This window comes from Scyliorhinus canicula, chromosome 18, assembly GCF_902713615.1.
Source record: "Scyliorhinus canicula chromosome 18, sScyCan1.1, whole genome shotgun sequence".
Classification (NCBI taxonomy): Eukaryota; Metazoa; Chordata; class Chondrichthyes; order Carcharhiniformes; family Scyliorhinidae; genus Scyliorhinus; species Scyliorhinus canicula.
In genome coordinates, this window is record NC_052163.1 from 109,288,625 (window position 1) to 109,306,817 (window position 18,193).

General features: G+C 49.7%; 1 protein-coding gene across 4 annotated transcripts in view; it reads left to right on the forward strand.

Annotated features, from left to right (window-relative positions):
• ap3d1 (adaptor related protein complex 3 subunit delta 1) overlaps positions 1 to 18,193 on the forward strand; it is a 104,074-nt gene that overhangs the window by 51,241 nt on the left and 34,640 nt on the right. For all 4 annotated transcript variants that reach the window (XM_038778250.1, XM_038778251.1, XM_038778252.1 and 1 more), the window contains 4 exons: positions 5,603 to 5,747; positions 8,363 to 8,434; positions 9,889 to 9,964; positions 10,608 to 10,804. In XM_038778250.1, coding sequence (XP_038634178.1) covers positions 5,603 to 5,747; positions 8,363 to 8,434; positions 9,889 to 9,964; positions 10,608 to 10,804 — 490 coding nt within the window. The remainder of the gene's footprint in view (positions 1 to 5,602; positions 5,748 to 8,362; positions 8,435 to 9,888; positions 9,965 to 10,607; positions 10,805 to 18,193) is intronic.

Genomic DNA, 18,193 nt, shown 5'->3' on the forward strand with positions numbered 1-18,193 from the left:
AGCCCCCTCCAATCCCCCGACTCCCTCAGCGCCATAGACAGGGGTTCAATTGCCAGCGCAAAAAGTAGGGGGGACAGGGGACACCCCTGCCTCGTCCCTCGGTATAGTTGAAAATACTCCGACGACCTCTTATTCGTGGCCACACTTGCCATCGGGGCCTCATACAACAGCCTCACCCAACTGACAAACCCCTCCCCAAACCCGAACCTTTCCAGCACCTCCCACAAGTACCCCCACTCGACCCTATCAAAGGCCTTCTCCGCATCTAGCGCCACCACTATCTCTGCCTCCCCTTCCACCGCCGACATCATAACGTTCAAGAGCCTCCGTATATTAGTGTTCAGCTGCCTCCCCTTCACAAACCCCGTTTGATCCTCGTGGATAACCTGCGGCACACAATCTTCTATCCTCGTGGCTAAGATCTTTGCCAACAGCTTGGCGTCCACATTCAGGAGTGAGATCGGCCTGTATGACCCACACTGCAGGGGATCCTTGTCTCGCTTAAGGATCAAGGAGATCAGCGCCCGAGACATCGTCAGGGGCAAAGCCCCCCCCCTCCCTCGCCTCGTTGAAGGTCCTAACCAACAGGGGGCCCAGCAGGTCTGCATACGCCTTGTAAAATTCAACCGGGAACCCATCCGGCCCCGGCGCCTTCCCCGACTGCATGTTCCCTATCCCTTTAACCAGCTCCTCAAGCTCAACTGGCGCCCCCAGACCCTCCACCCGTCCCTCCTCCACCCTCGGGAATCTCAGCCGGTCCAAAAAGCGCCCCATCCCCCCCCTTCTCCGCCGGAGGTTCGGACTGATATAGTCTCTCATAAAAGTCCCTGAAGACCCCATTAATGTCGACCCCCCTCCGCACCACATTTCCTCCCCGGTCCTTGACTCCACCAATCTCCCTAGCCGCATCCCGCTTATGGAGCTGGTGTGCCAGCATCCTACTCACCTTCTCCCCATACTCGTACACCACACCCTGAGCCTTTCTCCATTGAGTCTCCGCCTTTCTGGTGGTCAACAAGTCGAACTCAGCACGAAGGCTGCGCCGCTCCCTCAGCAATCCCTCCTCTGGGGCCTCCGCGTACCTCCTGTCCACCCTCACCGTCTCCTCCACCAATCTCTCCCTTTCTCTCTGCTCCCCTCTCTCCCTGTGGGCTCGAATGGAGATCGACTCCCCCCGAACCACCGCCTTCAGCGTCTTCCAGACCGTCCCCACTCGGACCTCCCCATTATCGTTGGCCTCCAGGTACCTCTCGGTGCATCCTCGAACCTGCCCCCTCACATCCTCGTCCACCAGCAACCCCACCTCCAAGCGCCACAACGGGCGCTGGCCCCTCTCCTCCCCCAGCTCGAGGTCCACCCAATGCGGGGCATGGTCAGAAATGGCTATCGCCGAGTTCTCAGCGTCTACTACCCCCGCAATCAGCGCCCTACTCAAAACAAAGAAGTTGATCCGGGAGTAGGCCTTATGCACATGGGAGAAGTATGAAAATTCCCTGGCCCTTGGCCTCGCGAACCTCCAAGGATCCACCCCCCCCCATCTGGTCCATAAACCCCCTCAGCACCTTAGCCGCCGCAGGCCTCCTACCCGTCCTGGAACTGGATCGATCCAGTGGCGGATCCAGCACCGTGTTGAAATCCCCCCCCACCTCCAAATCTGGAATCCGGCCCAACATGCGCCGCATGAAACCCGCATCATCCCAATTCGGGGCATATACATTGACCAGCACCACCCGCTCCCCTTGCAGCTTGCTGCTCACCATCATGTACCTCCCGCCGCTGTCTGCCACCACACTCGACGCCTCAAATGACACCCTCTTCCCCACCAGGATTTCCCCCCCCCCCCCCCCCCCAACGCCGACCCCGTTCCCTGCTTCTCCAGCGCGGGAGAGAGGCCCGTGCCCCCCATCCCAAGCCTCGCCCCCCGACCCAAAACGCGGGAAGACAGGCACATGACCCAACAGGGCCGCGAACCCCACCCAAACCTGTAACCAGTGAAATAATAAAAATCCCAACATGATATGTTAAAACACCCAAGTAAGCAGATAACGGTCCCGAAAATCAGAAAAGAAAAGGCAAGACAGCAAAAAAAAATTTTCAAATCGTCCAATAGAACCAAAAAGAGCGAAAGGATATCAAGGAGGACAAAGCCTCCGGGCTGCGTTAAACGTTCCCCAGCCCCCAGTCCTCAGTTCAAGTCCAGCTTCTCTGCCTGGACAAAAGTCCAGGCCTCCTCCGGGGAGTCAAAATAAAGTTGGCGGTCTTTATAAGTGACCCACAGAGGGCGGCACAGTGGTTAGCATTGCTGCCTACGGCGCTGAGGACCCGGGTTCGAATCCCGGCCCTGGGTCACTGTCTGTGTGGAGTTTGCACATTCTCCCCGTGTCTGCGTGGGTTTCACCCCCACAACCCAAAGATGTGCAGGATAGGTAGATTGGCCACTCTAAATTGCCCCTTAATTGGAAAAAATAATTGGGTACTCTAAATTTAAAAACAAAAACAAAAAAAATAAGTGACCCACAGGTGTGCCAGCTGTAACAGGCCAAACTTGACCCCCTTCTTGCGGAGCACTGCCTTCGCCCGGTTAAACCCAGACCTTCTCTTCGCCACATCCGCACTCCAGTCCTGGTAAATCCTGATCTCTGTATTCTCCCACTTACTACTCCTCTCCCTCTTCGCCCAATGAAGCACACACTCACGGTCGACCAAGTGTTGAAATCGGACCAGCACCGCCCTGGGTGGCTCGTTCGGCCCGGGCTTCCGCACCCGATGGGCATTCTCCAGCTCCAGGGGTCCCCGGAACGACCCCGCGCCCATCAGCGAGTTCAGCATCAGGACCACGTATGCACCCAAATCCGAACCTTCCAGCCGCTCCGGGAGGCCCAAAATCCGCAGATTCTTCCGGCGGGAGCGGTTCTCCATCTCCTCCATCCTTGCCCACCATTTCTTGTGAAGCGCCTCGTGCGACTCCACCTTCACCGCCAAGCCGAGGAGTTCGTCCTCGTTCTCTGAAGCCTTTTGCTGCAGCTCCCGAATATCTGCAGCCTGAGCCGTCTGAGTCGCCCCGAGCCTGTCCAGCGATGCCCTCAACGGCTCCAGGATCTCAGCTTTTAGTTCCTGGAAGGAGCGCAGCAGCAGCTCCTGCTGCTCCCTCGCCCACTGCTGCCACGCTGCTGGTTCCCCGCCAGCCGCCATCCTGTCCTTTTTGCTTCGCACCTTCTTCTGCTGCAAAGTTGATTTTCTGGTTGCTCCACTTCTAGTCCAGTCCATCCACCGGCCGCCAAGCGCCGAGGCTGTGTTCCCACCTGGGGAAAAATCAAATCGGCGCCGTTGCGGGCCCTTAAAAGAGCCCTTGGTGAGATCTTTTCCAGTTGTTCCCTTTGCTGCTAGAATCCAGCTTTCATAAGGGCCCTCGGGTCAACTTGAAGCTTCTAACATAGCCTTTACCCCGCCTGCCTGCTGAATAGGCGTTTGTCTCTCTGCTGCAGCCCCAGCCAAATCCTACACTGTTTCTGCGGGACTGGAAACCAAGAAACATATCATTCCTGGGGAAAATACTCCTCTAACATTTCATCTATACTTTTTATAAAAAATTCCACTCCATATTGCTTACAAAAGAGCTCTTTTCTGTTATCTTAGCAGGAGCTGCCGTGTGTGTGACCACTCACTTCATGGTGCACACCGGAAGTCTAAAGCTGTCCAAAGTTAAATAACTAAATTTAATTATCATTGGAAAAAAAATGTTGCTGCATTACTTAAGAAAAGCATGATTTTTTTCACTTCCTGGTCTATCTTATTATCTTGGTGTCCTATTGATGGCTTCCAAATGTAGCATATTAAGAGTTTTACAGCTTTTCGCTCTTAAGTACGATAGTTTCTCTCCGGACCTAATAGGTCAAGGCTGGTAAAATACTAAACCAAACTGATTAGCGAATTCCAAGGTTCAATTCTTAATCTCCCTGTGTTAACTGATTTCATCCAGTATAGTGATTGGAGAATTCTGTCCTAGGAGGGAAAGAATAAGTCTTTGCTAGTTGATGGTGACTCCTATTGAAGAGAATGCACAATTGGGCATAAGTGACTGCAGACATTTGTTAGTTTTGATATTCCCATTGTTGAATAGCAGATATATCCTTCCCATCTTGGCTCATACAAAGGGTCTGTTGGGTGAAAAGTACTGCAGTGTCTACAGAACTGCAACCCAGCATCTTAGCAGAGAAAATGGAGTAGGGTAAGTCTTCAGAGTCCCGTCAGCTTGCAGCACTCCACTACCTTTCCTTAATACTCAGATTACAGATGCTTCCTTTTGCATTAACAACTTTTTTCCTCCATTTAAAAAATTGCCATCGTTGCCTCCCTCCTAGAAAAGACTGCCTTGACCGGCTGTCATCAACAAAGCTCTTAAATGTCCTTAGTTTGAATTTTGACCACCTCGCACCTTTTCTGTGGGATTGGTCAAAGATAATTCAACCAGTTTTTCTGCTATTAATTTATGAATTTATGCTAGGAAAGATAAATGATCAGCTACAGAGTCACTGTGAAAACGTTTTTTGGAGATGTGCAATATGCAGAAGGGTCGCATGAAGTTGGTCAGTGTTTTTGGGATACAATATGGAAAACGAATAACTGAAGGGCAGATTTGGAGGCAGTCTTGCTTTTCCTTGTTTGAGATGCATCCATCTTGTAGTATCAAGAGCTGAGCTCGGAGAGAAGTTGTGGTTGATCCTTAACTGCTCTCAAGGTTAACTAGAGATGGACAACAAATTCTGCCCATGCCACTGAAACCCACATCCCATGAATTAATTTTTAAAATACTTTTAAGTCTGGAGTCAGTTTTTTATGTACAAGATTCAATTGGGTGGCCATCCGGTCCAAGGCTGCAGTTAGTCTGAGTCGATGGGCTGAAGAAACTACTATTGGCTCAGGTGCAACCAAATTATCCTCATCAATATCGTGCTCCACTTTTGAGAGACAAAGATGACACTGGTTGCTGCAGATGGCCTTGTGAGCATCTCTGGATTTTGACTTGGACAGTTTAGAATAATGTTAGTTAAATTCACTGTTGGTCTTGAGGGGAGTAAATCAACCATTAATTGAATTTACCATAAGTGTTGCCAGTGTTTTGTTCCCTCGGGGTAAACAGAAGATGTCGTTATTTACTTGCATTCTCCCAGTCTAAAATTTCTATGCATCAAATAAGACACTCGGCACTTCAGAAGCAAGAGATTAAAAGTGACTCAGTTTCATATAGTGCCTCCTAAAGGACATGTAGAACCTCAAATTCCACTGAACCATGTGAGCAGACTCAAATTGAGAAATCTCTTATGGTTGTTTCTCAGAAGCTAAAGTCTCCTTGTAACATCTTGAACATAGAAAATCTACAGAATGAAATGAATGAATGATGGTAGATGTACCAGCTCATCCAAAATTTGAAATTGTGGTGGCATATACATGAATTGTAGTGGTCTTCCAAGTTGAAGTAGGCCTCCAAGATGCCAATTATATATGGTCTACCTGTCCAGCAAGGATGACATACAAACAAAGGCTAAACATGGACTGACACGAGATGAAACAGTTTTTTTATTTGACCTCTCTCCCTCTTCAGGCTGGATCTTGATGCTTGGATCAACGATGCACCTTCAGAAAGCTCTTCAGATGATGAAACCCCAAAGAAAATGATCTTTCATGAGGAGGAACAAAGTAGTGCCAGACATAGACAGCCAGAAATGGATGAAGATGAGCTTGCTAGGGTAACTTCTGTGTTTGGATTTGTCAGCAAAGAAAACCAAATCATTTTGTTCCCTCTGTACTGTTCAACTACACCCTTTGACAAAGAGTCATCCCGACTCTAAATGTGAGCTCCGTTCTCTCTCCGCAGCTGCTGTCAGACCTGCTGAGATTGCCCGGCATTTTCCGTTTTTGTTTCAGATTTCAGCATCCGCAAGAATGTCCTTTTACACACAATCTCAATTTTCCCTGCTTTGCAAATCTTGCAATGCATCATTGCCAGCTCATTTAGTATCCTTCACTCCTATCAACCTGGACTCTGCCCCATTCACAATACTGTGAATCCCATGGTCAAAAGCAACAATAACATTCTTTGCCTCCCCAACAACCGGAACGAACCCGTGACCTTTTCAAAACACTTGACTCAAATCAATCATTCAGTCCTTTCCAACATCTCTCCTTTATTGTATATTTCTGTGGCACCTGTCTGTGTGTTGCATTGGCAATATAATTTGGAGTCATGCGGCAACTTTTGCACATCTGCCAACAACACTCCGATTTACTTACCTGCAAGTGCTATTGACTCCTGAATCATCAATGTATGTTGAACTGTTAGCAATTATTAAGTCCAAAATAAGCAAGGATTTCTTTCAATTCCACACTTAACAAACCAAAAGCCACCTAAACTCTACACCTTGCCACCTGATTTCTTCATTTTCTCTTGTCTTTCAGAATAATCCCAATGGTGCTTAATCAAGGTCGGTTTGACTGTGAATTCTGGTCCAATCCTTAAGTTAAGCATTCCTTGCACTACCAAGTCTGCCTGTGTCCACCTCTGCCTTTTACACTGCGTGCATCACCTGCAGTCTGAAATATTTTGATACTCTCCTCAAGACTCCTGAGTTTTGCCCTTTCTCAAATTGCAGCTTGAACGTGCTGCACTAAGACACATTATCTTCTAAAAAAAATCAGTGTCTCTGTATCTGTCCATGTCAATTTCTCGGTCCTCCTATCTGCAGATCCCCTCAAATTTTGTCCCTCTGTTTCTTTGCAAGCTCATTCTGTCCTGTTTGTCTCCAGACATTCTGTTGTTCCAACACTAACCTCTTGAGCAGTTCACTTTTTAATTTTACACTTTCACATAGAGTATTCAGCCGCTTAAACTCCCTTCCTTTAGAATACTGTAACCATACTTCAGTTGTCCTCGCCCCCCCCCTGTCAAAATCTATTCTGAACACCAGTGCTATCCTTCCAACAATTCTTGCTTTCAACTCTGTAAATTGCTTTGAGATATTTCATGTTACGCTGCCATCCATGAAGTCTACATTCTTTTTTAGAAATCCATTTTGATTGAAAAGTTCAAAGTTGTGCGCTTGACCTAGATGTGTTTTCTTCTTAGTTGCTGTTTTTCAATCCAGAGCTAATGTATTCACAATGTGTGTTTTTAAAAAGCACGTAATCTGTCTAAAAACCATTTTGCCAATACTGTAATCAAAACTGCCTGACATGGCGTTAGATTTTAATGTTGATGGAGTAGATCTGTTTACTTTTGTACCTGATCAAGTTATTTTCTAATGATTTTATTTATGTTTTCAAGTTTAATTTCTAACGGGAAGGTTCCATAAATTGTCTTTTTCCCTGTGTGATGCCTGATTGAGTGTTTCCGATCCAAGCTTGACTTCTTCAGAGCCCTTCTTGGCAGCTTCTTGAACCCCACGTAAATTCCAACTCATTTAAAACTACATTACATACAATCATATTCCACCCCATTTCCAACTCCCCTATCATTCCTGTCCTTGCTGACCGCCATTTGGTTTTCCATCCCTCCAAATTGATTCAAATGCTTATTCCCAGTAAAAAATTGTATCACAGCATTTCCCAATCCAGCATCCAAGTTCATACCTCATCCTCCCAAGTGTCGCTTATTGTCCTTCACCTCACATTACTAGTTGTATATTTTTAACCATCATATTGTACTATCTGCATTGTTTTCCCAAACCCCTCAACCTGGTTGGATCTTTTCTCCCATGGTAAATTTCCTGAAGCTCATTCTTTAACCAAGTTATCCTCATCCTATTCTAACACGGCTTTATGTTTAACCCCTCCACTTTTGTGTAGTATCTCGAAGTGATTGTGGATACTTTACCTGAGATATTTATACGCAAATCTATGTACCATAATATAAATATAACATAACATAAAATGTGGGGCGGCACGGTAGCACAGTTGCTTCACAGCACCAGGGTCCCAGGTTCGATTCCCGCTTGGGCCACTCTGTGTAGAGCCGGCACGTTCTCCCGGTGTCTGCGTGGGTTTCCTCCGGGTCCCCCGGTTTCCTCCCACAAGTCCCGAAAGATTTGCTTGTTAGGTAAATTAGACATTCTGAATTCCCCCTCAGTGTACCCAAACAGGCTCTGGAATGTGGCGACTAGGGGATTTTCACAGTGACTTCATTGCAGTGGTTTTTAAAATAAATTTAGTTTACCCAATTCATTTTTTCCAATTAATGGGCAGTTTAGCATGGTCAATCCCTCCCTCCCCTTCCTTTCACTGGAAATATGAGTTCAGAGTCTTTAAATTGATGTCGAGCTTTAAGTGAAGTGTGATTTAAGATGTCTAAAATTTGTTTGCTTCCTAGCGGCGAGAAGTAAGAAAGCAAGAACAGGCAAACAATCCATTTTACATCAAGAGTTCCCCATCCCCTCAGAAGGTAAGTTGGCTTCCTCTAATTTTGTACCTGATTCTTGTTGTATTTTCTCCTTTCCATATTGGGATATCTTGATCCCTTCCTTGGTTGAGGGGATATGTAGTGAAAAGGATGGCGCTTTTAAATTCAGACTGGGCGCAATATATGTGACTTGCTCAAGTGTTTGACTTGGCTGGTGAGCAAAAAATGTGATGAGAGCATGTAGATAAAACAAGAGCATTTAATAATGTCTGCTGGGATGCAGCATAGCTGAGTGTTAGCCTAAACCACATAGATTGGAAGGCTCAAAGATTCCTTGGCTCATCTCAACTAGAGCAGCATCTGGGTTGTCACAGATGCTATTGCTGTCTTTGAGCTGAAACAGGTAGTAATTGGCCAGGATTTCCACCCTCCATTTCTGTTAAGTCGATAGAGAATGCACAAACATGGATTTTGGCTATGAACTTGCATCTTCAGTAATTACTGACATCCGCAGCTGCTAACCATTGCTTTCTGGCCTCTGACATGAAGAATCGGAATACCGACACGTTGCTGAAGATTTGCCAGTAGAGGAATTGCTCAACAGGAGTCTGGAGGAAGAGGGTTGAAAATTGGAATCGAGAAGCAGCTGAGATAGTAAATGCAAGCATTTTATTTTAGTCCTGTGGAATAATGTTTGGTTTCAAAAGGAGATACTTCAGGGAGGGATAGTGTGAGAAATGGAATTGACTGGATTACTCTGCAGAGAGCCAATACAGACTCGCAGACCAAATGGTCGCTGATTCTGTCCCTACATGTGTTTAACAATAAGTTATTGAAGCATCGGTACTTCTTTTCAGCTATTGGAAATAAATTTGCAAAGGCGAAAGATACCAGCTATGCTTTAATGAGTATAATCTTGTGAAGCAGTAATACAATACTGGGTAATACTATGTGGGTTAAACTGAAGAATATGTTATATTTTATCGGCATGTGAAGCTTTTCCATTAATGCTAGTTTTTAAAAGAGAGCAACTAATTGTAAACCAAGTATATGAGAATGATTAATTTAAACGCTCGGGCTTTTCTCTTTGGAGCGGAGGAAGATGAGAGGCGACTTAATAGAGGTTTATAAGATGATAAGGGGGATAGATAGAGTGGACGTTCAGAGACTATTTCCTCGGGTGGATGTAGCTGTTGCAAGGGGGCATAACTGTAAGATTCAGGGTGGGAGAAATAGGGATATCCGAGGTAGGTTCTTTACTCGGAGAGTGGTTAGGGTGTGGAATGGACTGCCTGCTGTGATAGTGGAGTCGGACACTTTAGGAACTTTCAAGCGGTTATTGGAAAGGCACATGGAGCACACCAGAATGACCAGGAGTGGGATAGCTTGATCTTGGTTTCGGACAATGCTCAGCACAACATAGAGGGCCGAAGGCATGTTCTGTGCTGTACTGTTCTATGTTCTATTAATGTACAGCCAATTTTGTTTGATTCCAGAATTACCAAGACGCTAGTGGTGTTGATCACATACCTGTGGTGCAAATCGATCTAACAGTACCATTGAGAGTACCAGGTAAATGAGGCAGCTATTGCAGTTTTCCAGCTTCCATTTATTGCATGTAAAAAGTATTTGCTGAAGATTGCACTGATGTTTTTTGTAACCCCAAGTATGTCAACTACACAGTCAAAGTGGAAATGTCCCAGTGAATCTCCTATCCTTTGAGTCTAATTTTCCACAATAGATAACCATTGAGCTAATATTGCGAATGTGCTGACTAAATTTATTTACCAGAGAAGGGAACAGTTTTTACTCTGTCATAAGTATAGTTGTGCACTGTAATGAATGAGTAATAGTATCAGAACTTGCTGCCACCAAGTAATGAAAATGTGTGGGGGAGGTAGGGTAACAAAGAATGTTGATAAATCTTCAACAGCTGTTGACCAATATTATGCTTCCAAAAGCTTTCAAATGGGTGCATTAGCGTTGGCAATTTTCTGATTTGGAAAATTGTGCGCTAATTCCTGAAAATTTGAATTTTCTTCAAATCTTGATTACAGCGGAGGTATTTTTTGCATGAAGTCTAGCATCGCAATCATAGCTAGACAAGTTTGAAATGGCTTAACTGTCATGGTGCAAAAATTGCTCATGTTACTAACCTTCTCTAAACATTTATAATCACGTGGTTAATTACAGTAATTTGTATTGATGTATACAGGAATGCCTTTGTCTGATCAGTATCTTAAACTGGAAGAAGACCGCAGGCAACTACAGAAGCAGGATAGGCAGAAGAAGAAGAAAAAACAAAAGAAAGACAAGAAAGGCAAACGTCGTCACGATTCGCTTCACACTGAAAGTGATGAGGACATTGCTCCAGTTCATCATGTTGATATTATCACAGAAGAAATGCCCGAGGTTAGTAGTTAAACGTCCACCTTTATTATCCTGTGCTATTTAAAGCAAATTAATTTGTGATTGGTAATCCAGTTAGCAGATGTAGGTATGAACATTTGATAGGCCGTTAAAACTCCTACTAAAAGCAATTTGAACTCCATTAAAAGTTCACACATCATAACCCTGGATGTACCTGATGTTACTAACATTGTTTAAGTAAATTGACAAGGCACATAGGGGTGATTATTTCAACCTATGATCACCATTGATTAGTTATATAAATTTATATAATATATATAGGATCATCTTTGGATGAGATGTTAATCCAAGACAACCCCTGTGCAAAAGGACGTGTAAGATCGCACTCAACTTTTCCTGGAGCAAGGAGATTGCGAGTTTCAGTCAATCTTGGTCCAGCAAGAAATAGATTTTGACCATAAATGGTCATTTATTGCCGTTCTATTGGCAGAATCTTGATTGGTACAGTTTGGCTACCTTATGTCACTGTATATCAGAAGCTTTTGTATGAAGTCATGTTACAATCCCAGTTGGTGCTATAACTGAATGGGAAGACACCAGAATGGAACCCTGACACACAAGATTGTAACTTTTGGAAACAAATATGTGGAGGAACAGTCACAGGACCGCTAAATACTTTTCAGAGCAAGAAAAAAAGTATATGTAACATGAAAAGTTGGATCGTTATACTTTACTCCTTTACTCTCCCCCCCCCCCCCCCCCCCCCAGTTTAACAATTACACACAAGTTTAGAATTTAACACTGATTACAAATTATATCTTCAGCTGTAATTGTCTCATTTGCGCAAATTCCCTTAAACACACAGATTGGCTGTGGTCAAAAACACATTCTGCTCTGAGCCTGAGTTAGCGTCTGTGGATTTCTCCTCCGAATCCCCCCAGATGATTGTGCGTGAGAGTTTCCAAACTCTACCCCCAAAAACACGCTTTAAAATCTTCTCACAATAATGCTTTCCCTTAGTGGTTTGCATTCTGATATCCAGTCCAGGTTTTCCAAATGACTCTTTTGACCAAAGCTTCTGCTCCACTATGATGAATCCAGTCCAGCATTCGCACCTTTAGGATTTTTTTATCTTGTCTGCTGTACACTTTTAAATTTAGAATACCCAATTTTTTTTTTCCAACTATGGGGCAATTTGGTATGGCCAATCCACCTATCCTGCACATCTTTTTGGGTTGTGGGGGTGAGACCCACGCAGACAAGGGGAGAACGTACAAACTCCACACTGACAAGCGATCCAAGTGATTGTTGCCTCTTTACTATCAAACCACAAGCAGCGAGTATGTTTCTTGTATTCACCAAATGACCATACAACCAGTATGTTAGTTCAAAAGACAGTTTATTATTATTATACACAAGACTAATCTCTCTGTGTAATGATGCACCAAGACAACCCCTGTGCAAAAGGACGTGTAAGATATACACGGGCAGCACGGTAGCACAGTGGTTAGCACAATTGCTTCACAGCTCCAGGGTCCCAGGTTCAATTCCCGGCTTGGGTCACTGTCTGTGCGGAGTCTGCACGTTCTCCCTGTGTCTGCGTGGGTTTCCTCCAGGTGCTCCGGTTTCCTCCCACGGTCCAAAGATGTGCAGGTTAGGTGAATTGGCCATGATACATTGCCCTTAGTGTCCAAAATTGCCCTTAGTGTTGGATGGGGTTACTGGGTTATGGGGATAGGGTGGAGGTGAGCTTGGGTAGGGTGCTCTTTCAAAGAGCCGGTGCAGACTCAATGGGCCGAATGGCCTCCTGCATTGTAAATTCCATGACATAGCAACTAAGTTGACCTTTCCTTAACGTCTGGATGACCAGCTCTGTGTGGGTAGATAAGGCCTTTATCTGAGTCCCCCCCGTGTTTCGGCTGGAAATCGTCAGGTTCGTCTCAGCTGTGGCTCGTCTCTCTCAGGTCGCAATCATGGGACTTGAACTTGGCTGGTCGTTATGCTGTAATTGGAGTGGGCACAGCCGGTCCCAAAAGTGGCCGATCCCTAGTGTGCAGGGCTTCTTGTCCTTCTCTTTCACACCCTTTTGGGTGGGGTTAACTCCGGATCCAATGGATCGATAGGGTCTCGATCACTCTGAACGATACCGGCCAATTAGGGGTGGGTATCTTGATGGCTGGGTGGGTCCTAGTTATTGTTCGAAGTGTGTATGCCTTTCCAAATAGGGGGAGGTGGAGCTGGGGAGCTGGGGAGTCTGCTACTGTTGCTATTCCTTAACCCCCCCCCCCCCCCCCGGGTTGCTGCTGCTGCCGGCCTATTTCCCTACCGTTCCGCCAGGAAGTCCAGGAAAGGCTGCCACTGCCTAAAGAACCCTTGTACTGATCCCCTCAGGGCAAATTTCACCTTCTCCAATTTAATGAACCCCGCCATATCATTGATCCAGGCCTCCACGCTTGGAGGCCTCGCATCCTTCCATTGGAGCAAGATCCTCCGCCGGGCTACTAGGGACGCAAAGGCCAGAACACCGGCCTCTTTCGCCTCCTGCACTCCCGGCTCCACTGCAACCCCAAAAATTGCGAGACCCCAGCCTGGCTTGACCCTGGATCCCATCACCCTCGACACCGTCCTTGCTACCCCCTTCCAAAACTCCCTCAGCGCTGGGCACGCCCAAAAAATATGGGCGTGGTTCGCTGGGCTCCCCGAGCACATAGCACACCTGTCCACGCCCCCGAAAAACCTACTCATCCTCGTCCCAGTCATGTGGGCCCTATGCAGCACCTTGAACTGTATGAGGCTAAGCCTCGCAGAGGAAGAGGAGGAATTCACTCTCTCCAGGGCATCCGCCCACGTCCCCCCCTCAATCTCCTCACTAAGCTCCTCTTTCCATTTGCCCTTCAGTTCCTCCACCGAGGCCTCGTCTACCTCCTGCATTACCCGGTATATGTCTGAAATCCTCCCTCCAACCCGCACCCCCGAGAGCAACCGATCCCGCACCCCCGAGAGCAACCGATCCCGCACCCCTCGTGGGGTCAGCAAGGGGAACCCCTCCACCCGCTGCCTGGCAAACGCCCTCACCTGCATGTACCTAAACATGTTCCCCGCGGGGAGCCCAAACTTCTCCCCCAAGCTCGCGAACCTCCCCTCCACAAACTGGTCCCTCAACCTCCTAACCCCTGCCCTGTGCCAGCCCAGAAATCCGCTATCAATGCTCCCCGGGACAAACCGATGGTTCCCCCGTATCGGGGCCTCCATCGAGCCCCCCACTTCTCCCCTATGTCGTCTCCATTGCCCCCAAATTTGAGGTAGCCGCCACCACCGGGCTCGTGGTATACCTCGTTGGAGGGAGCGGCAGACGGCGCCGTTACCAGCGCCTCCAAGCTCGTGCCCACACAGGACGCCACCTCCATCCTCTTCCATGCTGCCCCTTCCCTGTCCATTACCCACTTACGCACCAGCGCTGCGTTGGCAGCCCAATAGTACCCACAGAGGTTGGGCAACGCCAGCCCCCCCTATCCCTGCCCCGTTCCAGGAACACCCTTCTCACCCTTGGAGTCCCAGGTGCCCACACAAATCCCGTAATACTCCTGTTGACCCTCCTAAAAAAGGCCTTCGGGATAAGGATGGGGAGGCACTGGAACAGGACCAAAAACCTCTGGAGCACTGTCATCTTAACGGACTGTACCCTCCCCGCCAGTGACAGCGGTAACATATCCCACCTCTTAAACTCCTCCTCCATCAGCTCCACCAACCTTGTGAGGTTGAGCTTGTGCAGGGCCCCCCAACTCCCAGCCACCTGGACCCCTAGGTACCTGAAGCTCTTCCCTGCCTGCTTCAGTGGGAGCCTACCAATCCCCTCCTCTTGATCCCCCGGGTGCACCACAAACAACTCACTCTTGCCCAGGTTCAACTTATACCCAGAGAAACCTCCGAATTCACTAAGAATCCTCATCACCTCCGGCATCCCCCCCCCCCCCCCCCCCCCCCCCCCACCGGGTCCGCCACATACAGCAACAGGTCGTCCGCATACAGCGACACTCTATGCTCCTCCCCACCCCGCACCAGGCCCCTCCAGTTCCCTGACTCCCTCAATGCCGTGGCCAGGGGCTCAATCGCCAACGCGAAGAGCAAGGGGGACAGGGGGCACCCCTGTCTCGTCCCCCGGTACAGCCGAAAGTACTCCGACCTCCTCCTATTTGTGGCTACACTCGCCATCGGAGCCTCGTAGAGCAGCCTCACCCACCGGATAAATCCCTCCCCAAACCCAAACCTCTCCAGCACCTCCCTCAAATACTCCCACTCAACCCTATCAAAGGCCTTCTCCGCATCCAATGCCACCACTATCTCCGCCTCCCCTTCCATGGCCGGCATCATAATGACATTGAGGAGCCTTCGCACGTTCGCATTCAACTGCCTTCCCCTCACAAACCCCGTCTGGTCCTCATGAATGACCTCGGGCACGCAATCCTCTATTCTAGTGGCCAGGATCTTTGCCAGCAGCTTAGCGTCGGCGTTTAACAGCGAAATCGGCCTATATGACCCGCACTGCAGAGGGTCCTTGTCCCGCTTCATGATCAAGGAAATCAGCACCCGTGACATAGTTGGGGGCAAAGCCCTCCCCTCCCATGCCTCGTTAAACGTCCGGGCCAACAGGGGGCCCAACAGGTCCAAATACCTTTTATAAAATTCCGCCGGAAACCCGTCCGGCCCCGGCGTCTTCCCCGACTGCATGCTCCCTATCCCTTTGACCACCTCCTCCAGTTCGATCGGTGCCCCCAGTCCCTCCACCTGCTCCTCCTCCACCCTCAGGAATCACAGCTTGTCCAAAAAGCGCCCCATTCCACCCCCCTCCACCGGGTGTTCCGACCGGTACAGTTCCCCATAGAAGTCTCTGAAGACCCCATTAACATCTACTCCCCTCCGCACCACCTTCCCAGCCTTATCCGTCACTCCCCCATTCTCCCTGGCCGCTTCCCGCTTTCGGAGCTGGTGTGCCAGCATCCTGCTCGCCTTCTCCCCATACTCATACACCGCCCCCTGTGCTTTCCTCCACTGAGCTTCCGCCTTTCTGGTAGTCAATAGGTCGAATCTGGCCTGAAGGCTACGCCTCTCCCCCAGCAATCCCTCCTCTGGAGCTTCCGCATATCTCCTATCCACCCGCACCATCTCCCCTATCAGTCTCTCCCTCTCCCTCTGTTCCCTATGGGCTCGGATGGAGATCAATTCCCCCCTCATCACCGCCTTCAATGCCTCCCAGACCGTCCCCACTCAGACCTCCCCGTTGTCATTGGCCTCAACGTACCTCTCGATACACCCCCGAACCCTCTCGGCCACCTCCTCATCTGCCAGCAGCACCACCTCCAAGCGCCAGAGCGGACGTTGGTCCCTCTCTTCCCCCAGCCCGAGGTCCACCAGTGCGGGGCATGATCTGAAATGGCAATGGCAGAGTATTCCACATCCTCCACCCTCGAAACCAACCCCCTGCTCAGGACAAAAAAATCCTCCCGGTCCGGAATGCGGCCCAACATACGCCGCATAAACCCCGCATCGTCTCATTTTGGGGCGTAAACATTCACCAACACCACCCGCTCCCCCTGCAGCTTACCACTCACCATCACATATCTCCCGCCACTGTCAGCCACCACATTTAACGCCTCAAACGACACCTCCTTCACCACCAGGATCGCCACCCCCCTACTCTTCTCATCCAACCCTGAGTGAAATACTTGGCCCACCCATCCCTTCCTCAGCCGGACCTGGTCCACCACTCTCAGGTGTGTCTCCTGAAGCATGGCCACATCCGCCTTCAGCCCCTTCAGGTGCGCAAATACCCAGGCCCGTTTGACCGGCCCATTCAGCCCCCTCACATTCCAGGTTATCAGCCGGATCAGAGGGCTCCCTGCCCCCCTCCCCTGCCGATTAGCCATACCCCATCCCTTGCCCACCACCGGCCAGCGTCCCCCGCTCTGCCAGTTTCCCACGGCGGCAACTCCTCCCCCCCCCCCCCCCCCCCCCCCCCCCCCCCCCCCCCCCCCCCCCCCGGCTCTTGCGCGGGAAAAGAAAACAGCCAGCAACGACCCACGCATCTCAGCCCCGCCCCCACCATCTCCCAGCGCGGGAAGCCCGCGCTTTCGCCCTGCCCGGCCCCGCCTCCTCCAGGGCTACTCCCATTGTCAGTCCCCCCCACCAGCTCCCCGAACTCCCCGTTTACCCCCCTGCCCGAACCCGTCCACCAGACCCCTACAGAAAAACCCATATAGAAAAGACAAATTGACATCACCCCACCCACCCTAAGGCCAACCCACATCTTGCATTAAACCAAGCAAATACAAATACAGTATTATACAGCATCCCCCATCTTAGACCCTCAGTTTGAGTCCAATTTCTCGGCCTGCACAAAGGCCCACGCCTCCTCCGGGAACTCAAAATAATGGTGCCGATCCTTATAGGTGACCCACAGACGCGCCGGCTGCAACATGCCGAACTTCACCCTCCGTCTATGGAGCACCGCCTTCGTCCGGTTAAGCCCGGCCCTCCGCCTCGCCACCTCCGCACTCCAGTCCTGGAAGATCCGCACCTCCGTGTTCTCCCACTTGCTGCTCCGCTCCTTCTTGGCCCACTGGAGCACATACTCACGATCCACGAACCGATGAAACCACACCAACACCGCCCGCGGCGGCTCGTTCGGCTTGGGCCTCCTAGCCAGAATTCTGTGGGCCCCCTCCAACTCCAGGGACCCCTGGAAGGACCCAGCCCCCATCAGCGAGTTTAACATAACCGCCACATAGGCCGCCAGGTCCGACCCCTCCAGCCCTCCGTAAGGCCCAGGATCCGCAAATTCTTCCTCCTCGACCGGTTGTCCAGCTCCTCAAACCGCTCCTGCCATCTTTTATGGAGCGCCTCGTGCATCTCCACCTTACCCGTCACGGCCACGGCCTCATCCTCCCTTTCGGAGGCCTGCTGCTGCAGCTCCCGGATCGCAGCCCCCCGGGCTGTCTGGGTCTCCATCAGTTCCCTGTTGGTTAACTTCAGCGACTCCAGCACCTCCAACTTAAGCTCCTGGAAGCAGCGCAGCAGAGTCGCCTGCTGCTCCTGAGCCCACTGCCTCAGCTCCTCAAGGCCTCCGCCGGCCGCCATTTTGTCTTCCTTCCCCCGCTTTTTCAGGGGTGCTTTCTCCGTTTTTCTCCTTACCCCACTCCTGGTTAGGACCGTAGGGGTCGAGTCCTGTTCTCTTCCCACGTCGGGATTTGCCAAGACAGCTCCGTTGGGGGCCCTGAAAAGAGCCCCAAAGTCCGTTTTCAGCGGGAGCTGCCGAATGTGCGGCGCAGCTCCGCATTGCCGCCACCGGAAGTCCCTGTTCACAGTCTCTTTAACTCTCGATTCCCAGGCTCTGTAAAATGGCATCAGGTGTTTAACTTATCTCTGAAGTCTGCA